This window comes from Belonocnema kinseyi, chromosome 5 (genome assembly GCF_010883055.1).
Source record: "Belonocnema kinseyi isolate 2016_QV_RU_SX_M_011 chromosome 5, B_treatae_v1, whole genome shotgun sequence".
NCBI classification, from domain to species: Eukaryota; Metazoa; Arthropoda; class Insecta; order Hymenoptera; family Cynipidae; genus Belonocnema; species Belonocnema kinseyi.
This window is the reverse complement of record NC_046661.1, coordinates 47851802-47869934: the sequence shown is the minus strand read 5'-3', so window position 1 is coordinate 47869934 and position 18133 is coordinate 47851802. Positions and strand designations below refer to the sequence as shown.

General features: G+C 33.7%; 1 protein-coding gene and 1 long non-coding RNA gene across 2 annotated transcripts in view; one reads left to right on the top strand and one right to left on the bottom strand.

Annotated features, from left to right (window-relative positions):
- The window catches only part of LOC117173268, a 17014-nt gene extending 4995 nt beyond the window's left edge, over positions 1–12019 (top strand). Inside the window, exons 2-3 of the long non-coding RNA XR_004467148.1 lie at positions 11100–11238; positions 11514–12019. This is a non-coding gene — a long non-coding RNA (uncharacterized LOC117173268). The remainder of the gene's footprint in view (positions 1–11099; positions 11239–11513) is intronic.
- LOC117173266 (protein O-mannosyl-transferase TMTC1-like) overlaps positions 1–18133 on the bottom strand; it is a 1004108-nt gene that overhangs the window by 440348 nt on the left and 545627 nt on the right. Inside the window, exon 4 of the mRNA XM_033361737.1 lies at positions 11501–11632. Coding sequence (XP_033217628.1) covers positions 11501–11632 — 132 coding nt within the window. The remainder of the gene's footprint in view (positions 1–11500; positions 11633–18133) is intronic.

Genomic DNA, 18133 nt, shown 5'->3' with positions numbered 1-18133 from the left:
CATGAAAGAGGGAGCTCTTAATATTTTGACACCAAAATCATGTCGATACACCTTACCGACTGCGAGTAAAGCCACCCACGCTTTAACTTGACAGACTGTATATTTACACAGGCTCACAAATTTAACACTAGTACAGGACATGAAACTGAGTTAAGAATGCAATAGTTTGAAAGATGTAAAAAATTGAAATCGGAAGATCGGCTCGGACGGCGAGCTCCGAGACCGATGCTAAACAGTTGAGAGTTGAAGTAATAATTGAGAAAGTGAAAAAAATGGAAAAGTTTCGAAGTTGAGAGGTGGCGAAACTGAAGATTCAGTGCATATTGGTGGGGTCACTATACATACTCCGATTGGCTAAAGAAACGAAGAATGGCATCCATCGGTAACTCCCATTTCATATACTAACATAGTAAAAACGGCCAATTTATAACATTTGAAATTATATGACAGTCCTGACTGATGGATTTTAGGTGCTGTAAAAGACTTAGGATTTCAATACTAAATAAACTGAAGGGACTGAAGGAATCTTCACTAAAGCACAGCAGCTTATATTGAAATTTATGATTATACCCATTCTAAACTGTACGGTTATAGTATAATTGCAATGTCGAAGTTTTTGTAGAAATTCTCTGCATAGTTGGAAGATTGTATTCTTTCAAGACCATAAGTGAGCCCACCTTAATGGAATCTTGTGGAGAGGCTAAATGCTACTTGCTGCGGGTCATCATTTGATTTAGGTATTCCTTATACCACCTAGACCAAAAATGGTGCCTCATAAATTGCACATGCTGCCAGGATGATAATCGCCCTTCTGGAATGTCACGCAGGTCCTCCTGTGGAAAGCTGGTTAAAGGACTACCAATGAGGAAATGGCCAGGTGTCAGTGGAAGGAGATCATTTGGATCAGATGAAAGGGGTGAAAGGGGACGAGAATTAAGGATTGCTTCAATTTTTGTCACATATGTTTCAAATTGTTCATTGCGTGCTCGAAGAAAATTTGTAGCATTGTCCGAATAAATGTTTTTAGATTTCCCTCGGAAGGCAAAGAATCTTTTTAGACAAGCAATAAATGCTTCAGTCGTCAAATCGCCAGTTTCTGTAGCGCTTTTCTTTAACATAAAATTGTCCACAATAATCAACACCGACATTTAAAAATGTTCGAGCTGGAACTAAGCGATTTTCTGGGAGATTCCCCATAATGTAATTGATACCACGTGGCTTGGCATTGAAACAGGTTATGCATTGACGAATGATGTCTCGTGTAACATTTTTACCATCGATTGGCCAATGACTTCGCGAACACCATAAAGAGTAGCTTGAGTACCTGCATGGAATTTTCTGACATGTTCTTCGCGGATAATAAGTTTTGTAATGTGATGATTTCGCGGTAAGACTATAGGATGTTTTTGTTTTTCTGGAATTTTTGAATTTGTAAGTCGACTATGGATTAAGCGAAAGTAAACTACTTTTTCGGTGAAAGTTTTCATTATTTGTAAGAGAATCTTTCTCGAAAATGCAGACATTTGAGTGAGTTTAGGAATTGCATTATGTGAGGCAAGAAGTTCAGCTTCCGAAAATGAACCAATGATCTCTTCCTTGTTCCGAATGTTGTGAATGAACCGTAAACAGTAAGCAAGTGCGTTATGTAGGGTTCGCAGTGAAGAATATTTCTCTAATATATTGCAATTCTTTGAAATCGTGAGGTTAAAAGATTCTATGCCAGGATTTTTACGTTTTCCCGGATCATTCCCCGTGTAAAATTTTAACTTAGGCCACGTGTCTTCCTTTTGATAGAGCCATTCTGGCTCATATTGCCAAAAGGTTTTGTCAAGAAATTCCTGTGGGATTTGACCTCGAGAAATAAGGTCAGCAGAGTTGTCGCGAGGGGGAACGTGTCTCCAGTCTTGTGGGTTTGTTAATGATTGAATTTCTGCATAGCGATTAGCGTCAAATGTCATTAATGTGTAAGATGGGCTGTTTATCCATTGAAGTGTGAGTGTAGAATCTGACGAAAACTGAAATTTATCCACTTTGATCTTAAGAGATTGAATAGTGCTCGTGTATAATTTCGCTAACAAAAGTGCCGCACATAATTCTAGCTTTGGAATCATAGTGTGTTTTAATGGTGCAATTCGCGATTTAGAACAAACAAGCGATGCGTAATGTTTTCCCTGATTATCAGTGGAGCGAAGGTACATGCATGCTAGATATGCCTTTTGAATGGTATCGCAAAAGCCGTGTAATTGGATTACGATAATTGAACCAAATTTTTTGTAAATTCGGAGGGATTAACTCATCCCATGAAAATTCAGCTTTCCAAAGGCCTTAAATTATTATTTTCGGCGACACACTTACTGGCCCTAATAGCCCTAGTGGGTCGAAAATTTTTTCGATTTGTGAAAAAATTGTTCTTTTTGTTGGCTGATCATTTAAATCAGTGAGATTCACTGTGTAAATAATTGAATCAGTGCTTGGATTCCAGAAAAGTCTTAGAGTTTTAATATTCTCTGTGGGATCTAAAGACATGTGTGTATTTCGCGAATCATTTTTAAAATCATTAGTTAGTCTAGGATCATCTGAACCTCATTTGCGCAGATTGAATCCTCCTTTTTGTAACAGTTCAATTAAATCATTACGAAGGGAGAGAGCTTCTTAATACGTATTTGCGCCTGTTAGAAGGTCATCGACGTAAAAATCGCGTTTTATTTAACTAATGCGGTTGGATAATTTTCAAATTCATTTTCTGCTAGTTAATGAAGCGTACGAATCGCGAGAAAAGGTGCAGATGCGGTGTCAAATGGTACTGTATTTAAAATATATACTTTAATTGGATCGTCGGAACTTTCGCGCGACAGAATTTTGTGAAATAATCTGTACTCGTTGGTTAATTGTATCTGTCGATACATTTGTTCTATATCAACTGTGAGAGCGAAAAGAAATGTGCGAAACCTTGTGGAAGTTAAAAATAAATCAACTTGGAGTGTAGGTCTTACCATTAGAGCATTGTTTAAGGAAATGCCTGTGGAAGACTTGCAAGAGCAGTCAAACACGACTCGTGTATTCGTTGTGAAACTGCTATTTATTATTACGGCATGATGCGAAAGAAAAAAGCCGCGATCTAACGATTCTTCGCTTTTTAAAGGTGTCATGTGATTCTCGTTAATATAACTTTGGATACAATCAAAATACTCATGTCTAAGAATTGGATCTTTTTCAAATTTTCTCTCAAGAGAATGAAACCGATTAAAAGCTGTTTGACGTGAATCACCGATTTTAGTTTTATTCTGATTGAAAGGCAAAGGAACCGTATAACGACCTAACTCATCCCGTTTAGTGCTTTTGACGTAATCCGATTCACAAGCCTCTTCTTCCATGGAGCGCATGGAAGCTGTAGGACTTCAATCTAATTCCCATAAAAGAGATAAATCTGAAAATTTTTTAAAATTACAATACACTTTTGCATGGTTTTCGAGCACTTGATGAAAACATCCTGCTACAAACCAGCCGAGTTCTGTTTCCTGGAAAACTGCAGGGTGATTTGCGATTGGAATTTGACCCTGGCGTAAGGCGTAATAAAAATATTGCGCGCCTAGAATCATATCGACTTTGGTTGGATTACGAAATCCCGGGTCTGCTAGAAAGAGATCTTGTGATATTTGAAATAAACTACGATTAACAGGTAATGTGGGCATAGTATTACCTATGTCTTTAACAACAAATGATGAAAGATGATGCTGTACATTATTGTTTCGCGATTTAATGGTAGCCGTCGCGGTATGTTTTACGCTTGCAGCGAGATTATCCACTGCCTGAAGCGGTATGTCAACAGCTAATTTGCTAAATCCGATTTCGTTTGCAAATTTTTTTGTAACGACATGAGGTTGAGAACCGGAATCTAATACTACACGACATGCATGTGATTTTCCTTGTTTTTCTATAATATCAACGACAGCGGTGGCTGAAACTACCTCCGACGGTATCAAAAGTTGATAATTATGAACTGAGGCAGGGGATTCTTGAAAGAGTGAGTCGAGTGACTTTGCTGTGGTGAATTATTCACTTGATTAGTCGAATCTTAACCTTGTTGATGCAAATGCAAAAGAGAATGATGTCTTTTTCCGCATTGACGACACCCGCCTGATAAAAAATGTTTGGATAATGATTTCCTCGTAAGCAGTTAACGCAAAGAGAGACCTTTTGAGCTGCTTTATGCTTGCTTTTGAGAGATAAACTTAAAAATTTGTTGCACGAATAAACGCCATGCTCTCCCTTACGAATCAAGCACGCAATTTTTGAAAACGGTTTTGACTGCAAGTCATTTGCGCTGTGGGTCGTTGATGTAGCAACGCCCATGAACGGATGATGCGAATTCTGACGCGAATGTGAAAAGCCTTTTAAATGTAAAACTTTTTGAAAATTAACTAGATTAGTGGTTGCCCTTGTCTCCTCAATCTGAAAGCGGCTCTCTAATAAGTTTAATATGTGTGAAAGGGCAGGTTTTTCTATATCACAGATCGATTCCTCCCATTTTTCGATTGTGTAATTATTTAATTTGCTCTTAATTAAATGATTAAGCATTGCATCCCACTTGTCTACTTCCACGGATAGTGCTCGAAGATCTCTAACGTGTTTTTGAATTAAATCATATAATACGCGAATAGAAAATTCTCTTGGCATAGATGGCAATTCAAAAAGGGACTTTATATGGCTATCAATAATAAATTTTCTATTGCGATATCGGCCAGTCAAAAGTTCCCACGCTACCCTGTAATTTTTTGTAGTTGTTTCAAGAGACGCAATTATATTTGCCGCGTCACCTGTAATGCAGCCTTTTAGATAAAGAAATTTTTGAATGATCGGAATAGCTTGATCATCGTGTCTCATGGAATTAAGAGCATCATAAAATACTAACCAAGTATCAAAACTACCAGAAAAATTTGGAATTTTCAAATCGGGTAATTTATCTTTATGGGCGCGATGACTTGAACGTAAATTTTGTGATCTATCGTCAATACTTTCATGAGAAAAATTACCTGAATTTATTATCAAATCATCTCCCGAAGTGTTACCTGAATTTTCGCTGTTTGCCTTACCGCTACTGATAGGATCAATTGCTCTTTCAAAATTAGTTAGCGCTAATAATGCTGCAGGGTAATGCCTGCCCCTTTTTATTAAAGTCTTTACTCCTCAGGAAATAAGGTAAAATCTATTCTCAAAATCTGATCTTTCTTTTTCGTTAATTGCTACTTCTTCTTCCTTGCCGAAAGTGAGTTTTTCTATTTCATCTTTACATTTATCGAACTCTTTTTGTAAAGGAATATGTTTCTCTTTTAACCGAGTTGCTAAATCGAGAGTCTCTATGTCAGTTTCCGCAGTAATTGAATCTAACACTTTTTCAAAATTTGTTAATTTCGACTTAATTACACTACGATTTATATTGCAAACGCTAACGCGTTCAGCCATTTTCAATATATGCGATTTTGATTAAATGGAGAAAAAGTTGGGAAATATTTGCGTGTGAAAGGAAAATTGGTAGTACAATTAACCAACTTACTTGTGACTTCTCGGGGACTGATGTACGATGAATACTGAAGTTGCTGCCCCTCAGCTTATGAAGATGGATTCTGCGAAAATTTGTAAATAGTTGAAAATCCGAATCCGCCTGGAACTCGGATAAAAGCTGCGATGTTCTCTGGTCCCTGGTTCTCTCAGTTGGACCACAAACAAATGTTGAAATTTCAGATGTCCATGTTGCTGGATTTCTGAGCTGTAATGTTCCTAGTTCACGAGAATTGTCGCTGAACCCACAAATTGATGTTGAAACATCTAATACGTTGCCACGTCTCAGAATAAGAAGCTGTGATGCCTAATGGTCCTTACAACCTTCCGTTGAACTACAAATATGTGTGAAAGTAATTGAAATCTCAGATGTGTCCTGGATTTCTGACAATGGCCCAAGATATACTTCTTGGCTTTACACTGAATGATCACTGCTGTGATCTGCAAAAGCGTCTTAACTCACTGAAAATTTCACTGATTTTGTGTCCACTATCCTGATTTAAGAGTCACTTCACTGTTTCATTTTATTGTCACTCTTGCACGGTTTCATAGAAGCACAATGTTTTTTGTTTTTTTTTGACATTTTTCCATTTTGAACTGAACTGGCACAATGATTTAACCGGCACGGCGCGTTTGTTTTTGCCGATCAATATACACCATCCGTTAAACAGTTGAGAGTTGAAGTTGTAATAATTGAAAAAGTGAAAAAATAAAAAAGTTTTGAAGTTCGCAGGTGGCGAAACTCAAGATTTAGTGTACATTGGTGGGTTCACTATACTTACTCCGATTGGCTAATGAAACGAAGAATGGGATCCATCGGTAACTCCCATTTCTAGTTAACTCGCTTGGCACTGAAAATACCTGGGTCAAAAAAGGTGTGGGCAGCTGCAACTAACCCGGCTATATACTAACATAGTGAAAACGGCCAGTTTATAACATTTGAAATTATATGACGCTCCTAACCGATGCATTTTAGGTGCTGTAAAGGACTAAGGATTTTAAAACTAAATGAACTGAAGGGACTGAAAGAACCTTCACTAAAGCACAGCAGCTTATATTGAAAATTATGATTATTCCCATTCTAAACTGTAGGGTTATAGCATACTTGCAATGTCGAAGTTTTTGTACAAATTTTCTGCAGGCGGTAAACAAACAAACCTATTGTAAAACGAAACTTTAGAAAGCGAAGTAAACCCAAAGTGAGAAATTCTAATTTCTATTTTCTTAAGAAGCAACAATATTATCATAACAAATTATTGTATTCTTTCGGAAAATCAAGCTTTTAAGTTTGGGTGTCACAAAAAAATGATGAAAAATCAGAAAAACCACTGCGATAAAACTGTCCAAGATGCTACGAAAGATGCAATCAATTCTTGATAGAACTCGAAGTTTTTGTTTCAATCGTTAAAAAAAATATTAAAAATAAAAAATTATAAATTTATGGGCAAACGACACAACCTCCAAAAAATAAAATCAAACAAAAGTTGTTTACTCAAACAGAAGTAACAAAATGTTTATTTATCATTTTTTGATAGCATGCGTAGTTTTTGCTTTAATCATGGAAAATATCATTAAGAATAAAAATTAACTTTTTGTACAAACAAAACAAAAGAAGAAAAAAAATAAAAAGGTAAAAGTTGTTCAACCTAAGAAGACGTACCAATTTGTTATAAACTCTTGTTACAAAAATATTCAAAAAAATTCAAAATTAATTTTTTGGTAAAGCGATACAAGTTTTTTTTTAATTACAAAAACGACACAATGAAAATATACATATGTTTCAATATCAATGCATACTATGAATTGTAATAATATAAATTCATTAAACTGATACATTTTTTAGAGTAAATAAGAATAAATATAATACAAAACAAAGCACAAACATTAAATTAATCATGGACAATCAAATTAGTACTTTATTTTTCAATATCAAAATAAGCAGTTTCAGACAGAGGTACAAAAATAAATATATAATATATGTACAATTGATATAACAGTGTAGAACATAGTGTAGAAAAGTTTATATTTTGCACACAATCCAGTGCAAAGCAAGATATGTGATGAGAACGTGTTCGTCTAAGCAGAAAGAGCTTCAACAAAAGAGAATTTTTAGGCACCAAATTACAGTTGTCGATGCTTTGACCTTTCATTTTTAAAGGTTTCTGCAACGTACGAAGCGCAGAAGTCAACCTTACAGGCGCGCTTAAGGGGATTTATTAGCATGGCAAAATAACGAAAAACGGGATTCCATTTTAAAGCCGCAATTTTGAATATTTTTCCTGCTTTTCTGCACACGACATCCCAATGTTCATCTATTTTGCTGTCGGGACAGGGTTTTCGTCAATCGGGCCTGCCATCTCGATTGTTTTGGATGACTCAGAAGAAGGGACTGATCGCTTATTGCTCCCTGAACGCTTGGGTAACGCTGGCCACTTGCCATCAGACATCTTTCACCAACAATCCATTTGTATGAAATCGTTTATTACCCCTTTAATGAACAAGGCGATTAAGCCCACGCTAGATGCGATCACTTCAGATAAATGGTTATATGGCTCTAAATTCTCACAGCAGGTGAAAGAGGCTCAACAAATTGAAAAAGCATGTACCAAAATAAAAGCACCGAAGAAATTTACGATTTTATACATAATGAGATTATCAACCTCCTAATGAAGAAGCTATTGAAGTGTGTGAGGATTATGTAGGTCAATTTTTGTCACCTTTTTTCTTGACAAAAAGGTCTGATGGATCGGACAGGTTTATTTTCAATTTGGAAAAACTAAATGAATATATCGATTCAGTTCACTTTAGAATAGAGGATATTCGGGTAGCCAAAAGCTTATTTTCATCAGGCGCGTTCATGTGTTCTGTCGATCTTAAAGATGCCTTTCATCTCATTCCTGTTTTTAGCGAAAGCAGGAAGAATTTAAGATTTCGTTTTAAAAGTGTTTTGTATCAATTTACTTATATGCTATTTGGGCTATGTGTTACTCCTTTTCTATTTACAAAAATAATGAAACCGGTTATGAGTGTGCTCAGATTAAATGGCTTATCGTCGGCCTTTTATCTAGATGATACTTTGTGCATTGGAAATTCCTAGATGTTGTGTGAAGAAAATCCGAGACAAACAATCAAATTGCTGAAAAATTTAGGCTTCATTGTCAATCATAAGAAGAGCCTTTTAGTACCTTCGCAGAAATGTAAATATCTGGGATTTCTTTTAAATTCTCAAGATTTCATATTAAAATTGACTGAAAAAAAGAAGCTTCATGCAGCGAAATTATTAAGCTCTTTTAGAATAGGTTCCGAGTGTAAAATTCGTCACTTTTCTCAATTCCTAGGTGTTCTAAATGCTTACTGTCCTGCTGTCGCGTACGGTTTGATATATTGCAAACGGCTAGAACTCGAAAAGTATCTAGCCCTATTGTTAAATGATGTAAACTATGAGGAAAACGTAGTTATCTCAAAGCAACTGAAAGACGATTTTAAATGGTGGAAAAATAATCTTACTCTAAGTAACAACCCGATTAGAGCATGTTTGCATCTGTTAGAAATAAGTCCGGATGCATCTACAGTAGGTTGGGAAGCGCAACTGCAATGGGACAAGTGCCCATGGTTTTTGAAATGATAAAGAAAGATTTTGCCACATTAATTACCTAGAGCTCTTGGCTGGATTTTTTGCCTTAAAAAGTTTCGCAGACCGTGTGTCTCAATGCGAGCTGTTATTACGGATGGATTATACGACAGCGATAGCCTATATCAAAAAAAGCTGGAGGTGTACAGTATCCAAAATTGAGTGAATTAGCTTGTAAGACTTGTCAGTGGTGCGAAAAGCAAAAAATGTGACTGGTAGCATCATATATCGCTTAAAAACAAAATGTAGAAGCAGACCAAGCTAGGATCACAAATATTAATACGGAATGGGAATTGTCTGACAAAGTTTTTAAAAAGATTATCAAGACTTTTGGTCGTCCTTCTATTGTTTTATTTGCATCACGGATGAATACGATATGTAAGATTTTTTGCGCACGCTTCCCAAACCCTGACGCAAAGTTTGTAGATGCCTTAAAAATCTCATGGAGAAAGGAAACATTCTATGCTTTTCCTCCGTTTGTCCTAATTTTGCCAACATTAAGAAAGATCGTGCACGATAAAGCTGGTGGGATGATTGTGGTATCTTACTGGCCAATGCAACCATGGTACCCTTTTTTAATCTTTCTAACTAAAGAACCCATCATGTACTCTCTTCCTTCTTCAGATTTACTGTTTTCACCTTGCAGGACGAGGACTCATCCACTATCGAGGAACCTGAGACTGATGGCAGTCAAATTATCCGGAGGGCCTTTCTAAGAAAAGGCATTTCTGAAGAGTCGTTGTGCCTTTACTTGTCTTCAATAACTGATGCGATAATCAAACAATATTCACTGCCCTTGGAAGAATGGTCTTGTTTTTCCGAGGACAAAGGCCTTGATATTCATCAGCCAGATACAAAATCAATAATAGATTTCTTAACGATAAAATTTAATAATGGGGCGAAGCATGCAACTTTAAATACTGCTCGTTCAACAATAGCATTAGTATCAATGAAGGATATATCTAATGAACCTTTAATGACGTAATTCTTTAAAGGAATCTTTAGACAAAGACCGGTTAGACCAAAATACTCCACTGCGTCGGACACAGCACCAGTTCTTCAATTTATTCAAAGCCTCTCATCAAAGCAGCTTACGGCCGTGGAAACATCGGAAAAACAGCAACTTTGGTGGCTCTTGTATTAGCTCATAGGCTCCAGACTCTAGTCTTGATCGACGTTACAAATATATAAGTCACCTTTTCGGAAATTTGAATCAAAATACCTGATTTAATCAAAACCTCAAAACCAGGTAGCTAACAACCGGGTTTAATCTTACTCTTTTATCACGAAAGGCCTAAAGTTTGTGCAGCCAAGGCAGTCTTAGATTACTTAGAGTTTACAAAAGACATGAGAGGCGATAATAATTCTTTATTTATATCAGAGAGGAAACCTTAAAATTCTGTGGGCTCCTAATCTATTAGTCGTTGGATCAAGTCTCTGCTACAAAAAGCAGGTGTAGATATGAATTTATTTACTGCGTATACGACAAGGCATGCATCTACGTTAGCGACATTGAAAAAAGGTGTAGATATTTTTACAATTAAACGTACAGATGGTTGCACTGAGACTTTGCAAGCCTTTGCTTGTCATTATAATTTACCGATACAGAATACAAATATTTCGTTCGCGTGATCTGTATTAGAAAAGGAATTTTTAAAAAATACTAGTTATACAAAAAAATAAATTAAGAAAATATTTCCTTATTCATTTTATGTATATCTCTGGGAATTCACATGTAATCTCGAGAACGAGGCGCCAAGTATACTTTTTAAATCAAACGAACTTACCAGTACGTGAAGTTCGATTACAATTATACGAAGCCGCCTCCTTCGAAGATGATTACATTTCCCTCCAATAGTACCCCATACGGGCTTCTTAACCAGTAATCATCAAATTATTAATCATTTAGGTGCACTACTGTACCGAGGAAGAAAGCTTTAACTTTAGAGCTCTGAACGTTATGAAACTCCTGATAACTGGACACTACTACATGTAATCATCTGTAAACGAGGCGCCTTCGTATAATTGTAATCCAACTTCACGTACAGGTAAGTTCGTTTAATTTTACAATTATAGGCCCATGTTTTCTATTATTCTTTTAATCATTTTAAAGCAAAATTTTCTTTAATTCTGAAATTATTTCTTAATTATTTCTCAATTAATGCTCAACAAATAAAAAAACATTGGTGATGTCGGTTAAGACAAAATTACAAAAACACCCTACTGAACATAAAGATCAAACACGTATCGAAAAATGTTTCTAGCTTAAAATGTTCTTGAATTTTTTACTATGATCTTATTTTTACGAACCTTTTGATTGCAGACCAGGAACGGCACAGGTCGTAAAGCAGATTTAAGAGAAGTACTGTGACGCCAGTTTCCTTAGCTAGCATCGACAGAGCTCCGAGGCACACGCTGCTCCACACATAAGCTGTTTGTTGCCTATAATCATACATTTAGGAATTCGTTTAATTGATCCACATACCTTTCTATTTTACAAGAAAAACAACTGCGTAATGATACCTCGTGAATGTCCAAATTGATTCGCTAATTAGGCAAATAAACTCAAGTTCATACAACGTGCAACGTTTGCATAGCATTTGAAGTGTTGGAGTACTGAACTAGATAACCAACAAACCTGGAATTTTTGAAGAGAGCGGAATAGCATTCTCTTTAATTGAAATCAGCATTTAAAAATACAATAAAAATTTGCCCTTGAAATAAGGTTTTTCTGAATTTATGCCAAAAAAGTATGAGAAAAAAATTATTTAGTTCCAAGAAACATAATCTCGTAGTTTAGAATATAAAAGTGAAAGAAACCTAAATTTTAAATAAGCCCGGTTGTGGATCACGATAAAAAGTGAAATTCTTAACTTAAACAAAAAGTACAAATTTATTTTCAAGATTTTGAATCTTTAAATTGGTAGAAGATGAATTCTTTTAGAAAAATGTAACCGATTCAAAGTAAATCATTCAACATTCTATTTTTTTAATTTTAAGAAATAACAAAAAATTGCGACAGAAAGATAAGAAGGCTAAATAAGAATGTAAAAGTCTGGATCCAAAAAATGATTCTGTTCCGGGGAAATAAAGAAAAAGTAGCTTGTCTTAGTAAATGAAGATTTAAGACTTTAGTTTGGAATTTAATTGGTACTCCATGTCTGAAAAAATTAGTAAATAGTTTTATTTAAAGGTTTTTTCTAGAAAAAACGATTTTTATTATATTTCTGTGTTTCAAAACTTTTAGAAAGAAAAATATGATTAGAAAAATGTTTAACAGAGGGTTATCAGGCATTAAAAAAACAAAAGAATAAATGGTAGACAAGCACCGAGACAGTTATCTGCCTTTGAATTATCAATCTTTTTTTCATCATATCAAAAATAAAATTTCGCAAAAATCCTTTTAACAAAGCATATATTTGATTTTCACGAATTTTGAATACTAAAAAAAAAAACAATTTTCAGAAAAAATTTTCGTTATCTAGTTCTGTGCTTCTACCCTTAATTTGTACTTCTCGGATCTGTAATTCTAATCCCTGTAATTATAGTTTATTAGAACTTAACAAATATTAATTATATCTCCACTTTGTTTATTCTATTTCTATTTAGATTTCTGTTTCAAACATTACTAAATGCACACAAATTCCACTCTTTATTCGAAGAATAAAATTTACATTTTTAGAAATTGAATAGAGATTTTATTGAAAAATGCTAATGAAAGTAAAGTGTTTCTTGAAGCAAGACGCGATGAATAGCAATGCGAATTTAAAAATCGAGACGCGGTCCGCGCAACTTCTTTCGAATGGTCGTGTCACTTTCCAACTCAAAAAGGAGATTAATCATTATTAAAAAAGTTCTTGAGCTTGATATCCCGTAAAGTTAGTTTTCAACACATTTCTCCGCGGAACGTAGTGAGCGACGCTATTCAATGGAAATGAGGACACAACATTTAAATCCGCTGCATCCTCTAGATGAGTTTGGAAATGCACTTTTAATTGATTTTTGTGAATGCTGGGAACATGCGCCAAAAAAATTTCATAATAATCTAAATAATTCTAAAATGTCCCAGAATATTTTCAAAGAATCAAGAAATTTCTAGACCGAATACATTCCAAATCAGGCAGAATCTCTGAAAATAATAAAGGTAGGTTTTTTTCTAAATTTACGCTAATACATTTTTTTCTAATTTCGTGAACTAAATAACTTTTGCGGCCAGGAGAAATTGTTATTCATAAAATAAAATTTTCCAATTCGTCTTGAAAGAAACACAGATGCGAAAACAATTTAAAATCAAAGTTGCACGTCTGAAGAAGTTCTATAAGAATTACCTCTTTCTTTTTTCGACGTATGTACGGTATACGAGAAAAATTCAAAGTTATATATTTTTAGGAAAAAAAATCTACTGCTCTCAAAAATGGTTTAGGCCTCACAAAGTTGATAAAATGCCTTTTTATATTAGCAAAAAATTCAAAATGTTGGAAAAAATAAAAAAGGTAAGATTTTCCATGAAATATTGTTTTCATGTTTACAACATTTGAAGAAAACGGAAAAACCATTTTTCTTGTAAAGGATAAAAGATACCGCATAAAGCCAGAGATATTTCTCACAGGACTGCTTTGAAAGTGAATAATTTTACATAAAATTATTTCCATATCTGTCACTTTTTTCCAGACCAATTAGAAAATTTTATTTAATGAAAACAAAATTTCTAAACTATACTATAATTATTTTTAGAGAAATGTTGACATTCTGTTAATTTTAAACTTTTTAAAACTTTCTGGCGGCTATGACCTTCCTGATTTGAAATGGATTTTTCGTCTAAGGTTTTTTAGCATTCTAGAAAATCCCAAAATTGAACTCATGGATATTTCAAAATAATACCTTCCAGAATAATCTAAAAATTTCAGAAATACTGAATAATATAGAACATTCCGTAATAACTTAAAGCAATTAAAACACTCAAAAACTAGAATATTGCAACATTCTATCAACCTAGATTATTTGAAAAAATCTCAGAAATCCTAGAAAAAAAGTCAGAATAATCTTAAACATTCTATAATATTTTTAACATATTAGGGGGAATGCAAAACATTTTTTAATATTCCAGAGTCCACGCCCATACAAACCGTAAGTTTAGAAGGAATAATGTGATACTTAAAATCTTCATAGATATTCTAGTCAATTATTGAATTGGCACCAACAACCTTGAACATTTGATTTTGTTGGTGTATGACACTTCGATGAGACCATGGATACACTTGTAAATAGAAATTCTGCGTACTTTCGAAGTATCGCTTTCCCATATCGTATTGCAGTCGAGCCTCTGATTAGGACGCCTTCTCCTCAACTGCGCTCGACGTTACCCCCACTTTCGAGCTTCCGCGTTCACCGAGGGAGGTTTCAAAGCATCGCCTTTGAGTAAGGCGCTCGCGATGAGAATAAATCAACCTGTGTATTGTACTTATGTACACTTATATAGCAGATCGTAGCAAGTATGTATTGAGAAATAATTATATCCTGCGATTATAAAATCATATATAAATTGAGACGAATGTACAATATGTGTTATACAATTATTTTTTCGAATTGAGGAAATATTTTTCCTTAGAAGAAATAAATGTTAGTACATCCATAGTTTGACAATCAGATTCATCCTTGTAATCCGAAAGCTAGTTTTGTATTTGAAAAACTGAAGGCATATACGTTTTTTCTTTTCTGTTAATCAGGCAATCGTGGAAAATAAATCATTCAAACAGGCAATTGTTAGAATTAAAATATGCATACCATAAAAATTCTTTTATAAATTATTTACAAATGTGTGAGATATGTATTGCGCATCAAACGGTTAGTGTGCATCCCGCATATAACATACTTATATTAGGGCGGTCCAAAAAATGCTTTTCTTGTTACATGGCAAGTCACCCCCCCCCCCCAAGTTTCCATTTCTAGAGAAAAAAATCCCCCCAACAGCGCTCGAATTATGAACCAACAATTTTAAAAACTATGTATTTACGTATTATTGTTAATTTTCAGTAGTTTCTGCCATTTTTTAAAGATAAATAATGACAAATGGACAATTTTAATATCAACATTACTTGCAAAACAATTTTTGATTGTTTAAATAAATGTAACTTACTTAAGAAATTATTTTTTCTCGAAAAATGTAAACAAATCGTATTATTTTAAGCAAATGTAAGATTTAGTCATTGTTTGGAGTATTACATTTTTTCAGAAATATTATGTGATTATTTGAACAATTAATTATTAATCATATTGAAAATATCTAAAACTTGTGCCAGAAATTTCCGCTTTCTGTTCAAGTTGGTATCCTGTGGTACTTTTTGTTTGATAATTATATAATTTTGACACATTTCTTTCAATGATTAAGAAATTTCTATTTGTCTAAACAATTTTTATTTGCTTAAGCAGTTCGTTTTCAAGAACGAATATAGTCAGAAAAATAAATGTATGCAATGAATTTTATATTATTATTTTTTGAATGTCGAGAAAAACTACTTGAGCAAATAAAAATTGTTAAAAACACTGGAAGTTTGTTAAAAATAAGAAGAAATGTACCAAAATTATGTAATTATTCAAGAAATATTAGCATAGGATACCAATTTGAGAAAACACTTTACACTTCGGGCTCAATTTTTGAAAAAATACAATGATTCATTTTTTAAATATTTTCATAATGTTCTTAGCAATATTTCATATCCCACACATTGACGAAATATTACATTTCATTCAGAAAATACAATTAGTTTATTTTTATTTTTTTAGCGCCACAGTATTTCGACTCCCATGTATTTTTCTGGCCACATATTATTCGTTTCTTTTAAAAGTGAGCAAGTGTCAGTTTAAAGTTACGTAACATATATCAAGTGACGAAATTAAGTTGTAAGTATAGAATAATTTTATAACATTGCTGTAGGTCATCTTTGAATTGTAATTGTGAATGAAAAAATGTGTAGCTTATTCTACCAATTTCAATTCAAAGATGACCTACAGCAATTTATAAAATTATTCTATACTTACAGCTTAATTTCTTAACTTGATATATATTACGTAACTTTAAACTGACACTTGCACACGTTTAAAAGAAACGAACAATGTTCAGTAATATGTATATCATTAACAATAAAAGAAACGATAATTGAAAATTATTTTGAGGTTACTATGTGACGTCGTAAATTAATCTCAATCTCCGGGAGAACCGAAGATGGCTCGGTTGGCGCACTAAATATATGGCTAGAAAAATACATGGGAGTCGTAGTACTGTGGGTAGCGCGCGTTCGCGAAAAAATTCCGTTGCCGCTCCAAAACGCGAACTTTTGAGGGGCTCGACTGTACAAGCAGAATACGCTGCTACGAAATATATTTACTGTTAATTCGGGGTTTTATAGAAAGAATGAAATGTAATCGTTACAATGATTTCAGATTAATTTTTACTTACAACAAAAATTAACTTAACGTGTTAAGATTTACCCACCACATGCGTAATGGTTACCATGTCACCTCTATTAAGTCTTGTTCTGTTTCAATACAAAAATATATAACTTTATCTACTTGAAAATTACACGAAAAAATTCACTTCTGTCTTTTTTGTTTCACAAGTATTATTTTTAATTGTAAGGGGTCTGCACAATTGATGCGGATCGGGTCGCATTTATTTTAATTATAGAAATTCCAAAGAATATATTAACTATTTTTTAATTATTTGAACAAATCTAATTTGTTCAAACAATTCTTTTTCTAAAATATTTTAAAACCGCATTTTTTTAATTAAACTTAATATTCTATTATTAGGAGGAGTAGTAAATTCTGATAAAAGCTTTATGGCAATGTTTATAAAATTGATTTTTTTCCTTCCAAATTTCTTTTGAGCATGAACTCCTTACGAATAAAAATTGTTTAAATATTGACACGACGTTTTTAACCAAATTTACTACTCGAAATCATTCAATATTATTTTTCATTTAGAATTTTTAACAAAATAGTTTTTAATAGATTTCAGTGGAACAATCTTCTAGTGAAAAAAACGTAACCTTATGGATTAATGCAGCTACAAGCAGCTATAATTAAAAAAAACGTAGTGAAGTTTAAATTTACAATGTTGTGCACAATGCTTTCGAATATGCTGAACGAAGTGAATGGTTCATCAAAATAACTTAAAGCGGAAAATATAGATTTAAGTCGTGCACTTAAAATCTCAAATACTACAAGAAAGCATTGGACAAAGTACAGACTTAAGAATGAAAAGTGTGAGGAAGAAGCTACACACATATCTCAAAAAGAAGCATTTTGATATATTGCTTAATTGAAAGTGAATTTTCAGAAGTAATCCCTTAAGAATTTATTTAACCATGTATGTTATAGTATAGCAACTTGCGAAGGGGGGTTTAGCAAATTAAAAATTATAAAATTCTATTTATGGAATAGAACGCATGAAAGTCGATTCCTAAATCTATCTCTACTGACAATCGAACTTAATGATGCAAAATAATTTAATATGGCAATTGTCAACAATAAGTTTGACAAAATAAAAGCGAGATGGATTGCAATGTAGCAACTTGCAGATAATTTTTTTAACGGTGCAAAACTAATTTTTTAATTCAGAACTATGTATAATTTATGATATAAATCGTCTAAAATAATATAAAACTTGTAGTATATTATAAAAAGAACTCTGCGAAATATTTTTTTTTTAAATGTATTTCAACTACACTTAGACGCTGTTTGCTTTTTAATTTTATAAGAGGGGCCTTCTAAACATTTATGCGGTGAGACCTACACGGTTGTATTTACGCCACTGGTCGCGTTCGCGGATTGGCCTGTAGATCCACAAGCGTTTCGACAACCCGCATTCAATTCGACAACCCGCATTCAAGCCTAAAAACCGAAAAACGCGCAATACATTAACAATCAACTGAAAAATCTGAA